A 19,183-nucleotide genomic window follows, 5' to 3' on the forward strand; every position below is an offset into this window, starting at 1 on the left:
TAATTTTTGAAGTTAATCCTGATTATCTGAACATTTTGATAATTTGTTAATTTCAACAAAAATTATTTGAAAACGAACTAAGCAACTACAAATAGTAGTATAATACATCTATTATGCCAACACAAATTTGATTATTTTTCTAAAATCTATAACGTATAAAGATTATACAATAGTTTTTCTAAAAAGTACCAATCTTTTTTTCTTGAAAAACTTTGTCTATTTAACGACTTTAGGTAACATAACACCAAAGATAACCGGTGTAACGTCAAAAAAGATTGTCCCCCTTGGTTTATTAGAATATTGTAATGGGAACTAATACTAATTCATACTCAATTTAAAAAAAAATCAAAACGTTTTTATTGTAAACCTTTTTTTCAAGGCCTGCGCTGAATCTACACATATTAGACAATGATTAAATTATTACAAAATTGATTAATAAATTTTAAAGATTACATACTTTCATACACATTTTTAAGAAAATGAAATGGATTCGTCACTTATTTGTAAAAAAAGCAAAAGGTCTTATTAAACCTTCAATGTCAAACTGATATTACAGCTTCCACCTTGTCACCGTTCACACAGTTTGTTATCATTTGAGTGGTTGTATACAGTACTGGTAAACGCTTGCGTCTTCAGGCACGCGACTCCGAGTGTGGAATCTCATGTGGAAAACCTGCCCCCCTTCCTCCCCCCTCTCCCAATATGGATACTTCCGTGGAAAACCTGCACCCCCCCCCCTTGCTTCGAAACTCCCAGGGTAACTTGTCTGCTTGTTGTGGGAATATGGGTATGGTGAGAGATGGTGGGTTTAATGGCTGAGAGAAAACACATTAAAATTGGGACAAGAATAAAGAATTTTAGATGAGTTTGACTAGCAGGTAGAAAATGACCAGGTAATATAGTGTAACCAAAAGGTAGAAAATGTCCAGTTAATATATTGTGACCAGCAGGTAGAAAATGACCAGGTAATATATTGTGCCCAGCAGGTAGAAAATGACCAGGTAATATATTGTGACCAAAAGGTAGAAAATGACCAGGTAATATAGTGTAACCAAAAGGTAGAAAATGGCCAGGTAATATACTTTGACCAGCAGGTAGAAAATGGCCAAGTAATATATTTTGACCAGCAGGTAGAAAATGACCAGGTAATATTTTTTGACCGTCAGATAGAAAATGACCAGGTAATATATTTTGACCAGCATTTATAAAATTACCAGGTAATATATTGTCACCAGCAGGTATAAAATGACCAGGTAATATATTGTGACCAGCACAGCCTCAATGAGATTAGACATAAGGATAGTGCTCCGTTTTTGTCGAGTCAAATATCAGCCCGTGTTCACATTCACGACACTAATTCACTATACATAATTCGATAACGTCATCCACACTTACGTTAGTCAACATCGACGTTGTCAGTTGTTTTAAAATATGACGTCATCCTCTGCCACATCTGTTGACCATCACGCGTTGTGTGGAATTACAAAGCGAAGGAAAGTACAAAAAAGATAAATAAAAAAAACTATTTTACTAATCTGATTAAATATTCGATGGTTTTCTTTCTATTTTTCCCCAAACTTTATGTAATTTAAGCAGACAAGGACTCTGAATTTTCATCAACTTCGTTTTTTTTTAATACGTTTTTTTTTTCAGCCTATCATTTTCGATCAGGATTAAAATTATTTTTCAAAGTAGAGTAACTTTAAAAAACAAAAACGGACTTTGTTGAAATATATGGGTAAAAATTTGAGTACGAAATTATCAGTAAAGTATTAGGTAAAGTATTAGGTAAAGTATTAGATAAAGTATTAGGTAAAGTATTAGGTAACGTATTAGGTAAAGTATTAGGTAAAGTATTTGGTAAAGTATTAGATAAAGTATTAGGTAAAGTATCAGGTAAAGTATTAGGTAAAGTATTAGGCAAAGTATTAGGTAAAGTATTTGGTAAAGTATTAGGTAAAGTATTTGGTAAAGTATTAGATAAAGTATTAGGTAAAGTATCAGGTAAAGTATTAGGTAAAGTATTAGGCAAAGTATTAGGTAAAGTATTAGATAAAGTATTAGGTAAAGTATTTGGTAAAGTATTAGATAAAGTATTAGGCAAAGTATTAGGTAAAGTATTAGGTAAAGTATTATATAAAGTCCGCGAGAACAAGGTAATGAAGCTGTGGAAACCAGGATTTGATGATTAGCGAACTTTTACAGGTTTGTCGTTTCCTGAATGTACGTGATACAATTCACTGATAGTCTAGGTCATAAAGATCACAGATCGTTTAGTTTTTTTAAAAATGTCACTGATTGTCTAGTTCATAAAGGTCATTGATTGTCTAGTTTAAAAATGACATTTATTGTCTAGTTAAAAAAGGTAAGTGATTGTCTAGTTCAGAAAGGTCACTGATCAATCACCTAAAAAGGTTATCTATTGTTTTATTCATAACGGTTAGCGATAGTTTAGTTCATAAAAGTAAATGAATGATTATTTCACGAAGTTTGCTAATTGTCAAGTACATAAAATTCGCAATCTTTTAATTCATAAAATCAATGAAAAGTGTCATACATTTTTAGGATATTCAACTTAATACTTACGTTTAGTATAGGCTACATGTCTGTATAATTATGCTACTTATTGAAAACTGTAACTCTTCTGATGTAACTCTTGTGACAGTAAATTATTTTGTATCTGCTTTTTTTAAAATACATTTAATCAATATTTAGCTTGGTCATAATCTAGGTCTTCCTCTGTTAACAATAAGACGATTCGTTTATTCGTTTATTAATTGTAAAAAACATCAACTGAATATACATAATTTTTTACTCTTCGTTTGCCGTGAGTTATGTCTGTTGCTAGGCTAAAGTAACCCGCAAAATAAAGGGAAATAAGTGTTTACCCAGATAACTCCTACCGTGTTTACATTAAACAAGTCAATTATCTCAAGTCAGCCAAACAAGTCATTTCCGGTACGGCTAGTGCTTTTCTTTTTTTCCCTTTTATCTGGAAACAAGCAGATGGTGTGACCGAGGTCAACCCGGCTGAGTCATTAATAGATTTCTCACGTGACCATACACTTTATACCGATATAAAGCTTACAGAGATGGTCCAATGCTACATGGCTACATGCTATCATCGATGCTTACCCTTGAGTTTATAAGTTTACACCACACCACAGTTGTTCGACAAAAAATGCTATTTAATATATATATATATATATATATATATATATATATATATATATATATATATATATATATCATAGAGGGTTCAGATATATGAAGTTATAAAACGAGCGAACCAATACATTTAATGCTGGGTTTAAATAAGAAACACATTGTTGTATATTAATCATTTAATGTGGTTTGTTTAGTTTCTTCAGGAAAGTTACCGCCTCAGTATACATGTTTTGGGGCCCACATACAAATCCAAACTAATTAGCTACATATTTAAATTTGGCTTTTGATATCGACATTTTAGTTAAATTTCCACAGCTATAGTTTGGAGATTAATTCTACCATTCTAGTTTGAAACTTAATTTCTACGTTAACTTTTTTTAACTAAAATTCTGCCGTTTAATTTCAGACTTTATTTTTATCTTTACATTTTTATCTTTATTTCTGTCACTATTTTTTTAGTTTAATTTCAGCCCCTCAATTTTGGAGCTTAATTTAAATCTCTATAGTCTGGTTTTTAACTTCAAAAGAGAAAGAAGATTTAGTTTTTTTCTACCCCAAACACTTCAATAATACGACGGGAACGATCGCGAATCGAATGGTTTCCTGATACACTAAACCCGAAATCCGAAATACAGTATCGATCCACCAGGCACCATAATCGATGACAACTTTGGTCCTGAAAAAATCGAGTCCAAGATGCTTGACGCAGTCCCTTGAAAGGAAATAGTGATAAACGAGAGTTGGCGGAAACCATGGTACTTTAAAAGTAGGGTACTCCAGAAGATTGCCCTCGTAATTGTAAATGAAAATATCTCGCCTCAAAGCACAACCGCTTCTTGCTTAAATTTTCAAAAAAGAAAAAAAAAAAAAAAAATCAAAGTTTCTGAAAATGAATGTTTGTTTTTTTTTAAATAAGAAAAATACGTGTCGAGTTTTTAAAAATGACAACACATTTTTCCCCCTTGTAATGAATTTCGAAAAAAAAAATTCAAATTTAAAAAAGTAAATTAAAGGTTGACCCTAGCAACAAGAAGCCGTACATTTCTGCACCGGCAAATAATGTGTATTTTGAAACCCCATCTTTACGTGTAATTTGAAGCCTCTTACTTGATGGAAATTAAAAACTACACAAATATTATTTAAAAAATCAATTTGTTATGAATCACTGTAAAAGTAATCACGGAGGAAATGTGATTAAAGTTGAAAATTGTTTTCTTTAAGGTCCACACATTTAGTTTATGATCCCACAGAATTAGTTTATGTCCCCACACATTAAAGTTCATGTTCCACACATTTCGTTTACAGTCCCACACATTTAGATTTAAACGGAGTAAACGCAGTAAGGATTTCTGATTTCTACCTCTGTAGAAACTACCATTTTCTCATTAAAACTGCCATTTTCTCATTCAAACTGCTCTGTTCACATTCAAACAACCATTTTCTCATTCAAACTGCTCTGTTCTTATTCAAACTATCCTTTTCTCATTCAAACTGCTCTTTTCTCATTCAAACTGCTCTGTCCTCATTCAAACTACCCTTTTCTTATTCAAACTGCTCTTTTCTCATTCAAACTGCTCTTTTCTCATTCAAACTGCTCTTTTCTCATTCAAACTGCTCTTTTCTCATTCAAACTGCTCTTTTCACATTCAAACTACCCTCTATTTATCCAAAGGTTTAGTGCCCAACTATGTCATGCCCCCCCCCCCCCCCCCAACTTCCTACTCACGACACTCACATAATGAACTTCAATTATTACCAACGTTTACCGCAAGACCAGTAATACACTCTATTCCCTCTGTGACCTCGGCCATTAAATGGATAGTGTGTTCAGCACTAAGCCCAGCCGCCTTTTTTCCCTCACATAAGTCCGCTGGGTGGAAATCCGGATTCGAGCTCGAGACTTTCAGGTTAGCAGTCTAATTCTCTACCGCTAGGCCACGCCGTCCTTAATGCTGATTTTACTAACTAAAAATTACGCCAGATATTCCATGTTGTTGAATAGACATGTCTCCAGTGAACTAATTCCTTAGCGGTCAGTAGCTTCCCCTGTGTACTAATTCCTTAACGGTCAGTAGGTTCCCTCTGTATCGGCTACTACAGTTTTACTCCTTGTTTGGTTCACCTTCTGGGCTCATGAAATATAAATAACCAGCGCGCCACAAGTGTTCCCGTTCACTTTCTCGAGTATCTGGTGTTTTACCCCATAGCAACCAATTGTTTACACATAACAACGCATTAGCATACCAAGCAAACATGTCGAGCCTTATCTTCATTATGTTTCATCAACAGTTAGGAAAACGGGAGTGATTTTCGTTTTTCGATATTAATGGGTCTAATGAGATAATCAAAACACGATTTCGTCTTTCAAATTAAAAATGTTAATTTTAAGTGTAAAATAATTCATGTTTTTCATCTCATTTGGAAAGCATTTAAACGATGTGGTGTTTTTTAACAGAATATACAACAAATTTTAGAAACATAATTTAATACTATTAAGAATACTTTCTTTTTAAAAGATTTGCAAATGTGTGTACGCATCTCAATATTTTTTTAATAAAGTATTTTATTTGTACACCATAGGCGATATTAGAAGAGTCGCATAAACTTAATTGGTTCAACGCTCAAACCGGCTAATCAGCATTTGTTTCTTTTCAAAGATAAAGTAACTACTAATTGTTGATATTGAAGCAATTAGCAAGCTTTATTAAACACGATAGGCTCACACAACCTCCTATCAGGCCTCCACCCCGACCCCAGTTTCCTAATAGCCGCAGAGGCGTAGCGAGGGGGGGGCGGGGGGACATATGTCCCCGGGCGCCGACCTTGGGAGGGGGGCGCCAAATTGAAAGTTTGGGGGGGGGGGGGGGTGCAAATGAAAAGTTCGAGGGGGGGGGGGGTGAAAATCGAAAGTTTGAGGAGGGGGGGTGTGCAAATGAAAAGTTCGAGGGGGGTGCAAATCGAAAGTTTGTCCCCGGGCGCCGGGTAGGGTCGCTACGCCTCTGAATAGCCGAGTGATAATGTACTTTAATCTCTAGCAATTAGTTTACATTGACCTTTAACTTCCCTTCCTCCAAAGTAAACTATACTGTAGACTTGACTATACTGTCTTAAAGTTAAGCTTTGAGACTTAACTTTAAGACAGTATAGTCAAGTCAGGAGTGAGATCCGAACTCGAGACCTTAGGGGTCAGTAGCCTAACGCTCTACCACCCGTCCAGGCCATCCAACCAAAGCATTTGACAAAACGTTTCCCCAGATATCTGTGATGTTTAAATGTATAACTCCAGGAAAAAAAGCTAGAAAAAATAAGTCAATAGTACAACATATCGTACGTCAACAACCTGTCAATACAATTGACTTTTGAATTGAACCATATAACTTACCCTGAGTAAACCTTTGTCGTTAAAACCCCATGGAATAAAGATATAAATAGTAACAACAACATTACACCCTATAAGTATACAGTATACACGGAACCAGTTTAAAAACTTATCGGGAAGCCTAAAAACTTCACTAGCGTGAAAACAACTTCTTGTACGGCCGCGTTAAAAAAAAAATTAAATATCCATTCGCTGATCGTTCAGGATTGAATGATTGCCTGATCACATGACCTGGTGCCGTTAGAATCGCCGTCTGATTGAGAAATCGATACTTCTCACTTGATGTGTTTACATGAACAGTTCGGGAGTCACGTGACTGTATGCAAATGTTGTGCTATCGCGCGCGCGACCTCTTGTCAAAAGGTCTGTGTTGAGCTGTAATTAAAATATATTTTGAAAGCAATGTTGAGTGGTTCTAATGCCGTATAGTGCAAAGAGACTCACACACACACAGTTTTTTTCAATGAACGGGACAAAATAATCTTCAGGACTTTTCATCTATAATGAAATCTGACCATTAACATTTTGTGTTGTTTTTTTAATAGTTGTTTTTAATCCTTAAGCTTTTAATCCATGGCATAGTTTGCAAAATTTTGGGGCTGTTTTGCGTGTGTTTGATAACCCTTATCATTGTTCATTGTGTTCCTTGTAGATCATGGAGCCTCAATCAAACGTATCCACTGTACCCTGGCTCTTGGATTTAAGTAAAGAAGTCAAACTTGCGGGTTTGTGTACTCTCGACTTTCCAAGCACGGCTTCATATAAATATTGATTAGTTACAGTTGGCTTGTGCTGACTAAGTTATGGTCAGTTAATGCGACGTGAAAAAAAAATAATAGTAGCATATATTGAACTTCTTTTTTTCTCACAAAAAATTTGCCTGGATTAGTAAAAAAAAAAGAGTTGATTTTTTTTTTTAACAATGGCAATGCAAAAATAAACCGGCAGATTGATCCGGAGCTATTTAACTAGCATCGCAACTGTAGTCAGAACCGTAATGTTATCTGAAAACCTGGCCTTAATATTATTGCAATGTCATGAGAGTTTCTTCCAGGCATTTCTTTGTCTACTTCACCCCCCTCCCCCACCACAGACAGAATAGAATCAAGTTATTAAAAAGTCTAGTGACAATTTAAGCGCAATTTCCTTAATTAATTTTTTGTGACCGAACGAAAGGATATTTCTGAAAACTTTCTTGGACAATATTGTTCTAAATTATGGCAGAAATCGATTGGTAAATGTTTCAAGTCGCTAAGTGGTCTGGTTGCCGAGATATGCGCCAAAAACTGCATTTTTTCGAGGTTTTTTGGCTTTTCCGGGAAATCCAGGAGGGATTTCCGGGAAATATTTTTGGCCCACAATCATCCTCGGAACTAGCTTAACATATTTGCTTTTGGAACTAGTCATCGATATTGCTTCGTTGAGGAGGAGATACGACTTAAAGCTGCGCACATCCATCCAGAAATAACGAGTTAATAATCGCAATTGCCCAGTATGGAAATTGCGCTAAAAAGTAGGCCTATGGTTTCTCTAGAAAAAAAATATAATTTAATTAGAAATTTAAATGCGCACCTCGACCCCCCCCCCCCCCCCCCCACCCATCCAGCCTCCACAAAATTTCAAGTCCCTTCCTTTTGTTAATTAAAGAAAAACCACCTGAACGAGTAATGACAAAAACATTGACTATTTTAGTTGAACTTAGTGAGTAAACATTCATCTCGAAACTCCATTTAGAGTTATTTCCCGTAGTTCACTACTAAATATTGACTGTCGGGTTTTCCCGAAATTAAAAATAAAGACGACAGAAAATGTTTACCCATAATTACCGGAAGACCAGGTTTAGCGGTACACAGCATGGGGGAGGGGGGGGGCGAGGTTCGTCTAAAATCTATTCCGTCTAGAGTCTAGACTAGAGCAAATATCGTAGATTGGAGTGAACTTAAAGAAATGAGAAAAAACTTTTATATCAATAATAAAACAGAGCACACAAAACTAGACAACTTAAACTTTAAAAAAAATTGATTTTTAAAAACTATTTTTAATTTTCCTAAGCTAAGTAAACTCTATAACCCCCCCCCCCCCCCACACACACACACACAAACACCCTTTTACACACGCTTTTCAGATGAAAGATATAGTCTTATGTTTTGGAATACTACATGTTGGCTATTAGAAAAGTATTAATTTAATCGAAAATGCAGTTTTAACAAATTTGTATTGATTATTTAAAGATTACAGATAAATATACAGAGTCTAATGATTTGTAAATATGAAAAAAAAAACAGTCTTGTGTGTAAATGATGCTTATAAAGATAGCGTTGTGCATTAATTATTTAAAGTTAGGCAATATAATGTTGTGTATAAAATTAAACCACATATAGCTTCATACAAATATCGTAATAGCCGTTTTACAATCTTGGTATTCGATACTCAATTAAATATGAGCTACTCGATAAGGCTAAAAATGTATCGATCAATACGTATTCGATTATTAAACAACATTGAAACGATACCTTACCCAATTCTGTGGTGATGTCAGAAACGCTGATTCCGTTGCTTGTGGTGGGGGTGGTGGTGGTTGCGCCAACCGACACCATGTAGAGTTAGTCCGTTTCTTTTAAACGTTCCACGTTTTCAAACACCATGGGCGTGACCTGTCCCGTTATCCGTTGGACACGCCCCCTCCGAATTTGAATAATGAAAATTTGAACTGGTCAGGATTTTTTATTCTTAACCCGCCCCAGTTTTCAACAGCAACAACTAGAACAGTGTAGGTCGGAGCAGGAGTCAAAGGGTTAACGAACTCCTCGCGTGCCGGCAGTTAGTTCAGCTGGAAGTCAAAGGGTTAAAACAACCCGTATGGCTAGGTGATGAACGAGCCAATGGGAATGTTTACATTTCCAAGACTGGTCCCGGGAACTCTAGTGGTAGTTTGGTAAACACATCACACCTGGAGAAGAAAGAGTTAAGTAGTTCAAACAAGGATAAGAGGAAACATTTTATCTTGTTGGTTTTGGGATTCTTTAGATAGGATCATGCATATATATATATATGGATGTATGTGCATCTTTGTATATATATATATATATATATATATATATATATATATATATATATATATATATATATATATATATATATATATATATATATATATATAGCCTAAATATATGTTTAAATAGCGTATTTATAGCCTATATATATATATATATATATATATATATATATATATATATATATATATATATATATATATATGTGTGTGTGTGTGTATATATATATATATATGTATATATATATATATATATATATATATATATATATATATATATATATATATATATATATATATATATATATATATATATGTAAATGTATGGTGTGTTTGTGTGTATGTATGTATAGTGACGTGAATAACTATTGTGGCAAGAAGTAACGAGCAGCCAATCAGATTCCCTGGTCGAAAATCTCTGACACATGTGTCACACGGCATGTGACAAGTAATTAGCTAATTGCATCGATTAACCCCATTGGTTCGTGGAGAGAAAAGGGAGCTTACCTCGTGAAAAACAACTCGGTGCAGTGACCATAGGGTTTGGGTGAGGAGGGGATGAAAGGAATGTGTGATCTAAACCAAAGGGGGATAACTGATTGTTTTTACCACAAATATTTGCACAGTTGTGTTTGAGTGTGTTAGGCATGGGATGGTGGAGGGTTCGAGACCACCGCAGGTGACTTGTCGTGGATGAACCTCAATGTTGTTATACAAGCAAGATTATATAAGGTAGTATTAGGAGGACAGAATTAGCATAAGTAGGCCTATTGTAATGTATGAGATAAGTAAGTAAAGCCTAATTTTTAAAAAAATGTCACAAATCCATGTACAAACTGAGTCCAGTTCTTCAACTTTATTTCCATCGTTCTCACACATCGGTAGGAATGTGTACTGACTATGATCATTATGAAATGTGAACACTCATCTAACTATTGTAGTCTCATTTACAATGGACTCACCCATCTATTGTACTTTTAGTAGCAATGGACTAACGCAGCTATGGTAGTCTCAGTTACAATGGACTCACCCGCCTATTGTGATCTATATTACAATGGACTCACCTACCTATTTAAGTCTCAGTTACAATGGACTCACCCGCCTATTGTGATCCATATTACAATCGACTCACCCACCTATTGTACCTCCAGTTACAATGGACTCACCCAGCTATTGTACTTTTAGTTTTAGTTACCACGGATCCACCAACCTATTGTGATCCTGGTTACAATGGACTCACCCACATATTGCTGTCCCAGATACAATGGACTAACCCAGCTATTGTAGTCTCAGTTACAATGGACTCACCAACCTATTTTAGTTTCAGTTACAATGGACTCACCCAACTATTATAGTCCCAGTTACAATCGACTCACCCACCTATTGTGATCCCAGTTACAATGGACTCATCCAATTATGGTAGTCCCAGTTACAATGGACTCAACTGCCTATTGTAGCCTTAGTTAAAATTGACTCACCCACCTATTGTAATCTCAATTACAATCGACTCACCCATCTACCGTGGTCTCAATGACAAACGCAAAAGGTCACTCTGCCATGCTACCATCACGGACGTGCTTAATCGAAGGTGAGTACTCAGCAGCATAGCGGGTACCGTGTGATGATTATAGCAAGCGTTCCTTTGTTCCTGCCTGTTTACATAACAATGTGGGTATTGATCCCACTCCCTCGTCAAAGCGGTGACGCACTGTTTTTCCCGCATTTCTTTACTTTAAATATGTCAGCGGTGACGGAGCAAAAAAAAAGATTATTGAGTTAACATCCGTCTGTAGTTTGGACATGGAGGGTTAACGTGCATGTAGCTAGGACATGAAGGGTTAACGTGCGTGTTGCTAGGACATAAAGGGTTAATGTGCATGTAGCTAGGACATGAAGGGTTAACGTGCATGTAGCTAGGACATGAAGGGTTAACGTGCATGTAGATAGGACATGAAGGGTTAACGTACATGTTGCTAGGACATAAAGGGTTAATGTGCATGTAGCTAGGACATGAAGGGTTAACGTGCATGTAGATAGGACATGAAGGGTTAACGTGCATGTAGATAGGACATGAAGGGTTAACGTGCATGTAACTTTGACATGAAGGGTTAACGTGCATGTAACTTTGACATGAAGGGTTAACGTGCATGTAACTTTGACATGAAGGGTTAACGTGCATGTAGCTAGGATGTAAAGGGTTAACTTGCATGTAGCTTTGACATGAAGGGTTAACGTGCATGTAGCTAGGATGTAAAGGGTTAACTTGCATGTAGCTTGGACATGAAGGGTTAACGTGCACGTAGCTAGGACATGAAGGGTTAACGTGCATGTAGCTAGAATGTTAAGGGTTAAAATGCATGTAGCTATAAAGAGTTCACATGCATGTAGCTATAAAGTAAAGGGTTAAGGTGCATGCCGCTAGTAAGTAAAGGGTTAACATGGATGTAGCTAAGATGTTATTGGTTAACGTGCATGTAGCTAGGATGTAAAGGGTTAACTTGCATGTAGCTTGGACATGAAGGGTTAACGTGCATGTAGCTAGGACATGAAGGGTTAACGTGCATGTAGCTAGAATGTTAAGGGTTAAAATGCATGTAGCTATAAAGAATTCACATGCATGTAGCTATAAAGTAAAGGGTTAACGTGCATGCCGCTAGTAAGTAAAGGGTTAACATGGATGTAGCTAAGATGTTATTGGTTAACGTGCATGTAGCTAGGACATGAAGGGTTAACGTGCATGTAGCTAGGATGTTAAGGATTAACGTGAATGTAGCTACGACATAAATGTTCAGTCTAAAAGTTGGTGAGATAAAGTTCGCCTATATTTAACCCCTGAACCTTACAACTTCTCCCATAAAATACACAGACACACACAAATACACAGACACACACACATACACAGACACACACGAATACACAGACACACACAAATACACAGACACACACAAATACACAGACACACACAAATACACAGACACACACAAATACACATAGACACACAAATACACAGACACACACAAAAACAGACACTTTCACTCATACAGAGGTACAAGTCTCACAGAATAAAACTTGGTAGACTAGTCATCTAACTATAGCTTGAGGCCGTTCTTATTGAGTAAAGTGCTATGTACTATAGGTTAAGGCAGATTTATTCGTCTATTTGAGCTCACATGGCTAAGCAACAAGCATAGTGAAGACTTATTTGAAATAATGCATTGTAATGCTACCCTATCTGGCCCGTCAGTTTGGGAAGATCAATCAGTTTTTGTGACGACAGCATATGAAGAGATTGTCTGGTTAGTTTCTCTTGTCATTCACCTTAACTTAACGAGACCTAGAGCTGGGTGAACTCAAGGACATCATAAGGACTATAGTTTAGGATCCGAGCGCAACACTTTAGGGTTAGCAGTCATGAGCTCTACCGACTGACCAACCCGTTCTGTGTATTATAGATAGGAATTATTTTGAGATAAACTAAATGCGTATTTCAGAAGCAGATTGTAATTAGTACAATTAGGGGGAGGAGGGTACCACAAAACTAGAATCCTAATAGGCCAATGTAATTATGTGAACTGTGTAGGTTAAATTGACATCACGTGATGTAAATGGGTTACCGGATGTAGCTGTCATATTGACTCTCCCTACAATACATAATGCGGTCGCCCATAAGCCATACAGTACATACACATGTATTGATCGTTATAAACTGTTTAACCCCATATGTGTCAATATTCCATCAGTGCTGCTAATTACGAAATTCTAAAAAAATTTAAATTCATTTTTTTTTATTCATAAAGCGAAGTATTTTACATCATTGACTTAAAGCAAACTGACTACATCAGCGTTAAAGTTCGAATGCTAAAAGATAATAAACCGGTAGTGATCTCCCCTAAACTTTCTCGAATATTCTTATATAAAACAACAGGGGATGGTAACTGGGGATATAGTTATGATCTTTAATCCATTTTAAATACTGAAACTTTTAAAAATAGAATAGAATCTCAGTAAAAAACAATTGCGCACCAAGCGAACGCCTAATAAAGGTGTGTATAATAGTGCGCAATAGTATTAGTACTTTATAAATTTACATTAGTTTTTTGAGAAATCGGAAGTAGCGTAAAGTACTACTTCCGGTCAACGGAAATTACTCAAAATTTAACAGAAGGTAGAGAATTAGATCTTTTACTTACATGTGAAATTTCATTTATCTATCTGAAATAGTACTCAAGTTATAGGCTTTTGAAAAATTCAAAGTAGAAAAAGTACCACTTCCGGTTATCCGAAATCGCTCAAAAGTTGATACGGATCTACGATTTTGATATAATACTTGTATATGAAATTTCATCAACCTAGCTGTAACGGTACTCAAGTTATCGTGTTTACACACGGACACACACACACACACACACACACACACACACGGACACACAGACATACGGACAAGATTGCAAAATTATGTTTTTCCGTATCAGTGAGATGTAAAACGTCGAGATTTGCAAAAATCTCGATTTTTTTTTTTTGCACGATTACAAGACTTTCTCTATACTTCGTATATACGAGAAAGTAAAAAGCGTCATTTAAAAAAAAAATTACTATGTAAGCGTTTCATAAAATTAATCGTAAATTACATTTTATTGTATGCTAATTTCAGAATGGTATGCAATGGTCCGCTGGAAACAGCTGAACAAGACAAGGAGGCTTTGAAAATTGTTGTAAAAAAACTTCTTAGTGGTTATATGAGCATTATCTTTTTCTAGTGATGAAGTGTAAGTGCTCCATATAGGTCTACAGAGTTTTCTCTACATGTTCAACTTATTCGTTTTTTCTTCTAATTAATTAATCTAAGGTGTGGCATTGTCCCATCTTTTTTGTTTGCGTAATAAAGTTAAACATCTGATTTTTTTTTTGGTTTTGTGAAATTTCTCTATATTCTTTTACCATTTTTTAACTAAATCATGTACAATTATACACCCTATAAAATAGTGTGGTAGTGTTAATTCAAGATTTTTGTCTTAACTATTTAAGAAAAAAAAAGTAAGGTGTGGTATTGTCTGGGTCACCTTATTAAATTCTCTAAAACATTTCCAAATATTTTTTCTCAGTTCTTATCTTTTTTTTGTCTTGCGTCTATGAGTATGCCCAGCTAAAATGTATACCCATCATCAATTGGTACGGCTAATTATATCAGCTGTGTGTTTGCTATAGTCTGAGAAACAAATAATTTTATCTCGTCTACTCCACGCGAGCCCAAACTTAATGAAAGTGAACTTCGGGTTATCACGCATGCGCACAAGGGACAACAAAAGATAATTTGTGTTATCTAAATACCACGCCGTCTTTCCTCGTGGACAGCGTAACCTGATAATTTCATTGGCCAGAAAAATCGTTACCGGAAGCGGACGTGACGTGTCAATGCACAAATGATGTTCGCCATTGCTGGAACATGTAAGTAAACAAAGAGAACTTAAGCTGTCTCTTTGTTCCATTCATCGCCATTATCGTTTTAATGTGCTATTTAGTCAGTCTATGTTAAGACGTCTTAATGTCACGAGTATCTTTGGGTACTCAACGCTTCAAAACGTTTGGTATCATGGATAAGATGATTGAAATAATACTGCCGTAGTTATTTTGTTCTGGTGTCACCATTTTACACAGGTAATACCGTTTGTTCCAGTCTTTGGAGACTAGCGTTACAGAGCCCTGATGCATCTCTATAAGCTAAATCTAAACTAGGATTTTTGTTTTTGTTTTATTGCACTACAAAATAAGATGCAACGTTTGAGATATTCCTGTATTTAAGCAACAACATAACATTTATTCTCTTCTTCTTCGTTCTTAATTTTTATTGTTGGAAGGGATCGAGCCTTTCTTCCAGAGGTTCCAACTTGGGACGTTTTTTTTTCGAAATTAACATTCATGAGCTTTTGCCGACTCGACCACGCCTCCAAAACACAATTAAGTATACGTGTCAACTGGTTATGCGCCATTGAGGTCATTGACTCCGATTTCAGCCTGCTTTTCTTATATCTTCAAAATGTTAAAGTTTTTATCTCATTAGTGTAATAAAAAATGTAAGTGTCGCATTAGTTTACAGATGTTATAGTTCTTAGCGTAACCTTTTAATCAAGACATACTAGCATGTATTGTATTTGAAAACGAGTTGTTGAAATTCTAAATGAGCTTACTTTCTGTATTACTTCCTGTGTAGTCTATTTATAGGCTGTTAAAAGTGTCAATATTTTTTCCTATTCTTCTACTTCGTCGTGCTTATTTATAATAGTAAATTTGCTTTTATTTCCACATAATTAATTACTTGGTGTTAACATGTTATGTGCCATAAGGCTTGTTGACTCCGAGTACTGCCTGCTTTTATTTTGGATCAGCTTACATAGCCTTAGTTCAGCCGAAAACATCAGCAAATCATCGTTTATTCGATTTCAGAGTTTTCTATCTTAAATAGGTTGCTGTCCCCAGCTAACAAGCCTCATCTGCCCTGGGGATCGAACTCGGGGCTTATAGAGTTAGCAATCACACCCTTACCGCCAGACCACGCTTATTTCTAATCTATTCGTATAGGCCTTAACAATTTTACAAGTATATACTAACGTACCAGTGTATATAAGTGTTAAGTAGACCTATTAGTACACCAGTATATGAGATGCTAAACATCCCATGTCTCATTTCCATCAAACACGATCTAACCCGGAAGTGACGTCACCGTCAACACATTACTGCGAACTTCCTCCCTGGCTAAAAGTATTAAGGCTCGAGGCTGCCGGGAAAATAAACAGAATAAACATGTATTTATGTAGGAGAACCGGAAGAATAATACGTTGTTTTTAAAGCAGTTTCACAAAAAAAGGTAGGAAAGTAAACTAGAATATAGAAGACTTCAGATGTATACACTTAAGGGATGAGGTTATTTTTGGAAAGAATACGATAGAAAAGGGTTTCGATTAACAGGGGTATTGATCAGTGGTGTAGGCAGGGGGGTGGGGGGATTAGGGGGGATGACCCCCCCCCCCTAATCCCCCCACCCCATAGACCCCTCGGTATATATATAAAGTATGAGGGGGTGGGAGTGCAAATCGAAAGTTTGAGGGGGGTGCAAATCAAAAGTCTGAGGGGGGTGCAAATCGAAAGTTTGTCCCCGGGTAAAAATTGGAACCCCTCCCTTGAGACAATCCTGGCTACGCCACTGGTATCGATTAAATCATACTGGGAGGGAGAGTTTGTGGTCCAGGAGAGGAAGCGAAGACGAGACTTTTACTCAGTTGATCAACATCCGGTCATCCATTACTGAGCCAGTGAACGAGAAACGGTTGAGGACAGGATGCACTACTCTAATGGCACTCAGTACAAGGGCTGTACTTTTGTAATGAGGCATTCGCTTTTGGTTCGTGAATTGTACGAGGTAGTTTGTATGAAAAGCACTAAAAGAAAATCGAACTGGGAAAAAAAAAACTCGAGATAAAAACAATATATTTAAAAAGTAATTAAAGCCGAACTATGACTCAAAGAGGGAAATGCACGCAAACTGACACTTTCAGTGTTTCTTACAGACTTTTTTTCTCAGGGGGGGGGGGTGTGGGGACTAAATTTTCCGGGGCCGGAAGATGGGGGTGGGGGATGCGGACACTGGTAACAGTATGTTTTCTATATAAATTACATTGCGTCCGGGGGTGGGGGCGGTAGAATTTTATGGGGGGGGGGGGTTCCCCAGACGAGATGCCGGGAAGAAATTCTGGACTGTATGAAGACAAGTTCAAAAGATAATTCAGCCCTCAATCCGTTACCTGAAGACACATCTGTTGATCTATTCCATGTAGAAAATATGGCGTGGTATTTAAATGATATTTATCAATAGTATTTGTATGACGGAGATATGCTCTTCTATTCTGACTTTTTTTTAATATGATATGTATATTATATTACATCTATACATTATATATATATATACATATATATATATATATATATATATATATATATATATATATATATATATATATATATATATATATATATATATATATATATATATATATATATGTGTGTGTGTGTGCATGTGTGTGATGCGTAAATAATCGCGTATGTGTACAACTCAGTACTGTGTCTGTAAGAGAAACTCACAATTCCCCCAGGACAGAAAGATTAACCAACCTATCATCATCCTTATCACTATAAACACACAACTGCGTGTGGCCTTTAAATATAATCCTTCTTCTGAAAGGGGGTTCAGGGCGGAGTTAGGGCGGTGGGGTAAATCGAAATCGCATCGACAAAAGTACACAAAAATATATTAGATTCCCGTTTTCAATTTTGACAGCCGTCCTCGATGTAGAGGAGAGGGGGGTATCAAGATGCGCTGTAGGGGGGGGGGGAGGGCGGGGGGTGTAACTCAACTGAAGGATCGTTGGGATGATGGATAAAATGAGAGAGATAAGATACACTTCATGCGCGTGAATACATCTGGGAGGGTGAGTAACATTCAGGATTGGCCTGGTAAGTGGAAATTCATTTTCCGTGTTGGATTTTCAAAAGTAAATGGAATTTTTTCGGAATGCTCTTAAAAAATGTTGGCTTAATGTGAACTTTGGGTTAGTGCTGTTGAAGATGACATTTTTTATAACGACTTTTATAAATTATATTTCATCTAATGCATTCACTAGCAGTTAATCGAATAACTATCAGTTTTTTCAATACAAGTTTTAAAATTGACTAAATAAGAATGACGGTTTTCATAAATGTTGCCTTTATATAAAAAAATAATTTCGACAGTATTTGTTTTGTAAATAATTATTATACACAAACTACGTTAGTTTATAAAGTTTCGTACATACGTGTATGTATTATGAGCAGGTTCGGACTGGGCCGCCCGGACATAAGGTAATACCCCTGTAGATTGTTCCGCAATAAACCTAATTAGTGCTATGATGTAAAAAAATAATTTGGGCAATATTTTTTTTCCTCCAGGTGGCTTGGATACAGACAATTCAACCAGAAGATGACGTTTGAAAAGCAAACACACGGGAAAAAAATATTGGCATCAATTTCAAGTTTTTATATCTTGGCACCACATCACATGTAGTTTAATTTCAACACAGATAGTCGGTTTTTATTTTGTTACGTGGAAACTCATGTCAAGTGATTAGATTATTTAAACCAGTGGCGTAGGCAGGGGGGGGGGTTAGGGGGGGGGGGGGGGGGGGTCATAACCCCCCCCCCCCCATAGACCCCTCGGTATATATATAAAAAGTATGAGGGGAGGTGCAAATCGAAAGTTTGAGGGGGGGGGGGGGGGGGTGCAAATCGAAAGTTTGAGGGGGGGTGCAAATCGAAAGTTTGGGGGGGTGCAAATCGAAAGTTTGTCCCCGGGTAAAAATTGTAACCCCCCCCCCCCCCTCCCCTTGAGACGATCCTGGCTACACCACTGATTCAAACTCAATTTACAATTCCTATATTTAAAGAAGATGGATAGTTGAAGATTTTATTCTGTTTTAATAATCATAACGAACCTAATTTCTTGAAATTTTGAGTTAATTGCCGCCCATTAAAAAACCAATCAAATTTTATCCAGCGGC

At 36.3% G+C, this 19,183-nt stretch overlaps 1 protein-coding gene across 2 annotated transcripts in view; it reads right to left on the minus strand.

Moving 5' to 3' along the window:
* Positions 1–19,183, minus strand: part of LOC131930251 (uncharacterized) — a 63,517-nt gene that overhangs the window by 21,991 nt on the left and 22,343 nt on the right. For both annotated transcript variants that reach the window (XM_059286661.1, XM_059286662.1), the window contains exon 2: positions 9,066–9,497. In XM_059286661.1, coding sequence (XP_059142644.1) covers positions 9,066–9,144 — 79 coding nt within the window. In that variant the 5' untranslated portion in view covers positions 9,145–9,497. The remainder of the gene's footprint in view (positions 1–9,065; positions 9,498–19,183) is intronic.

This window comes from Physella acuta, unplaced genomic scaffold, assembly GCF_028476545.2.
Source record: "Physella acuta isolate Inbredline_101_S28 unplaced genomic scaffold, ASM2847654v3 ptg001746l, whole genome shotgun sequence".
Taxonomy (NCBI): domain Eukaryota; kingdom Metazoa; phylum Mollusca; class Gastropoda; family Physidae; genus Physella; species Physella acuta.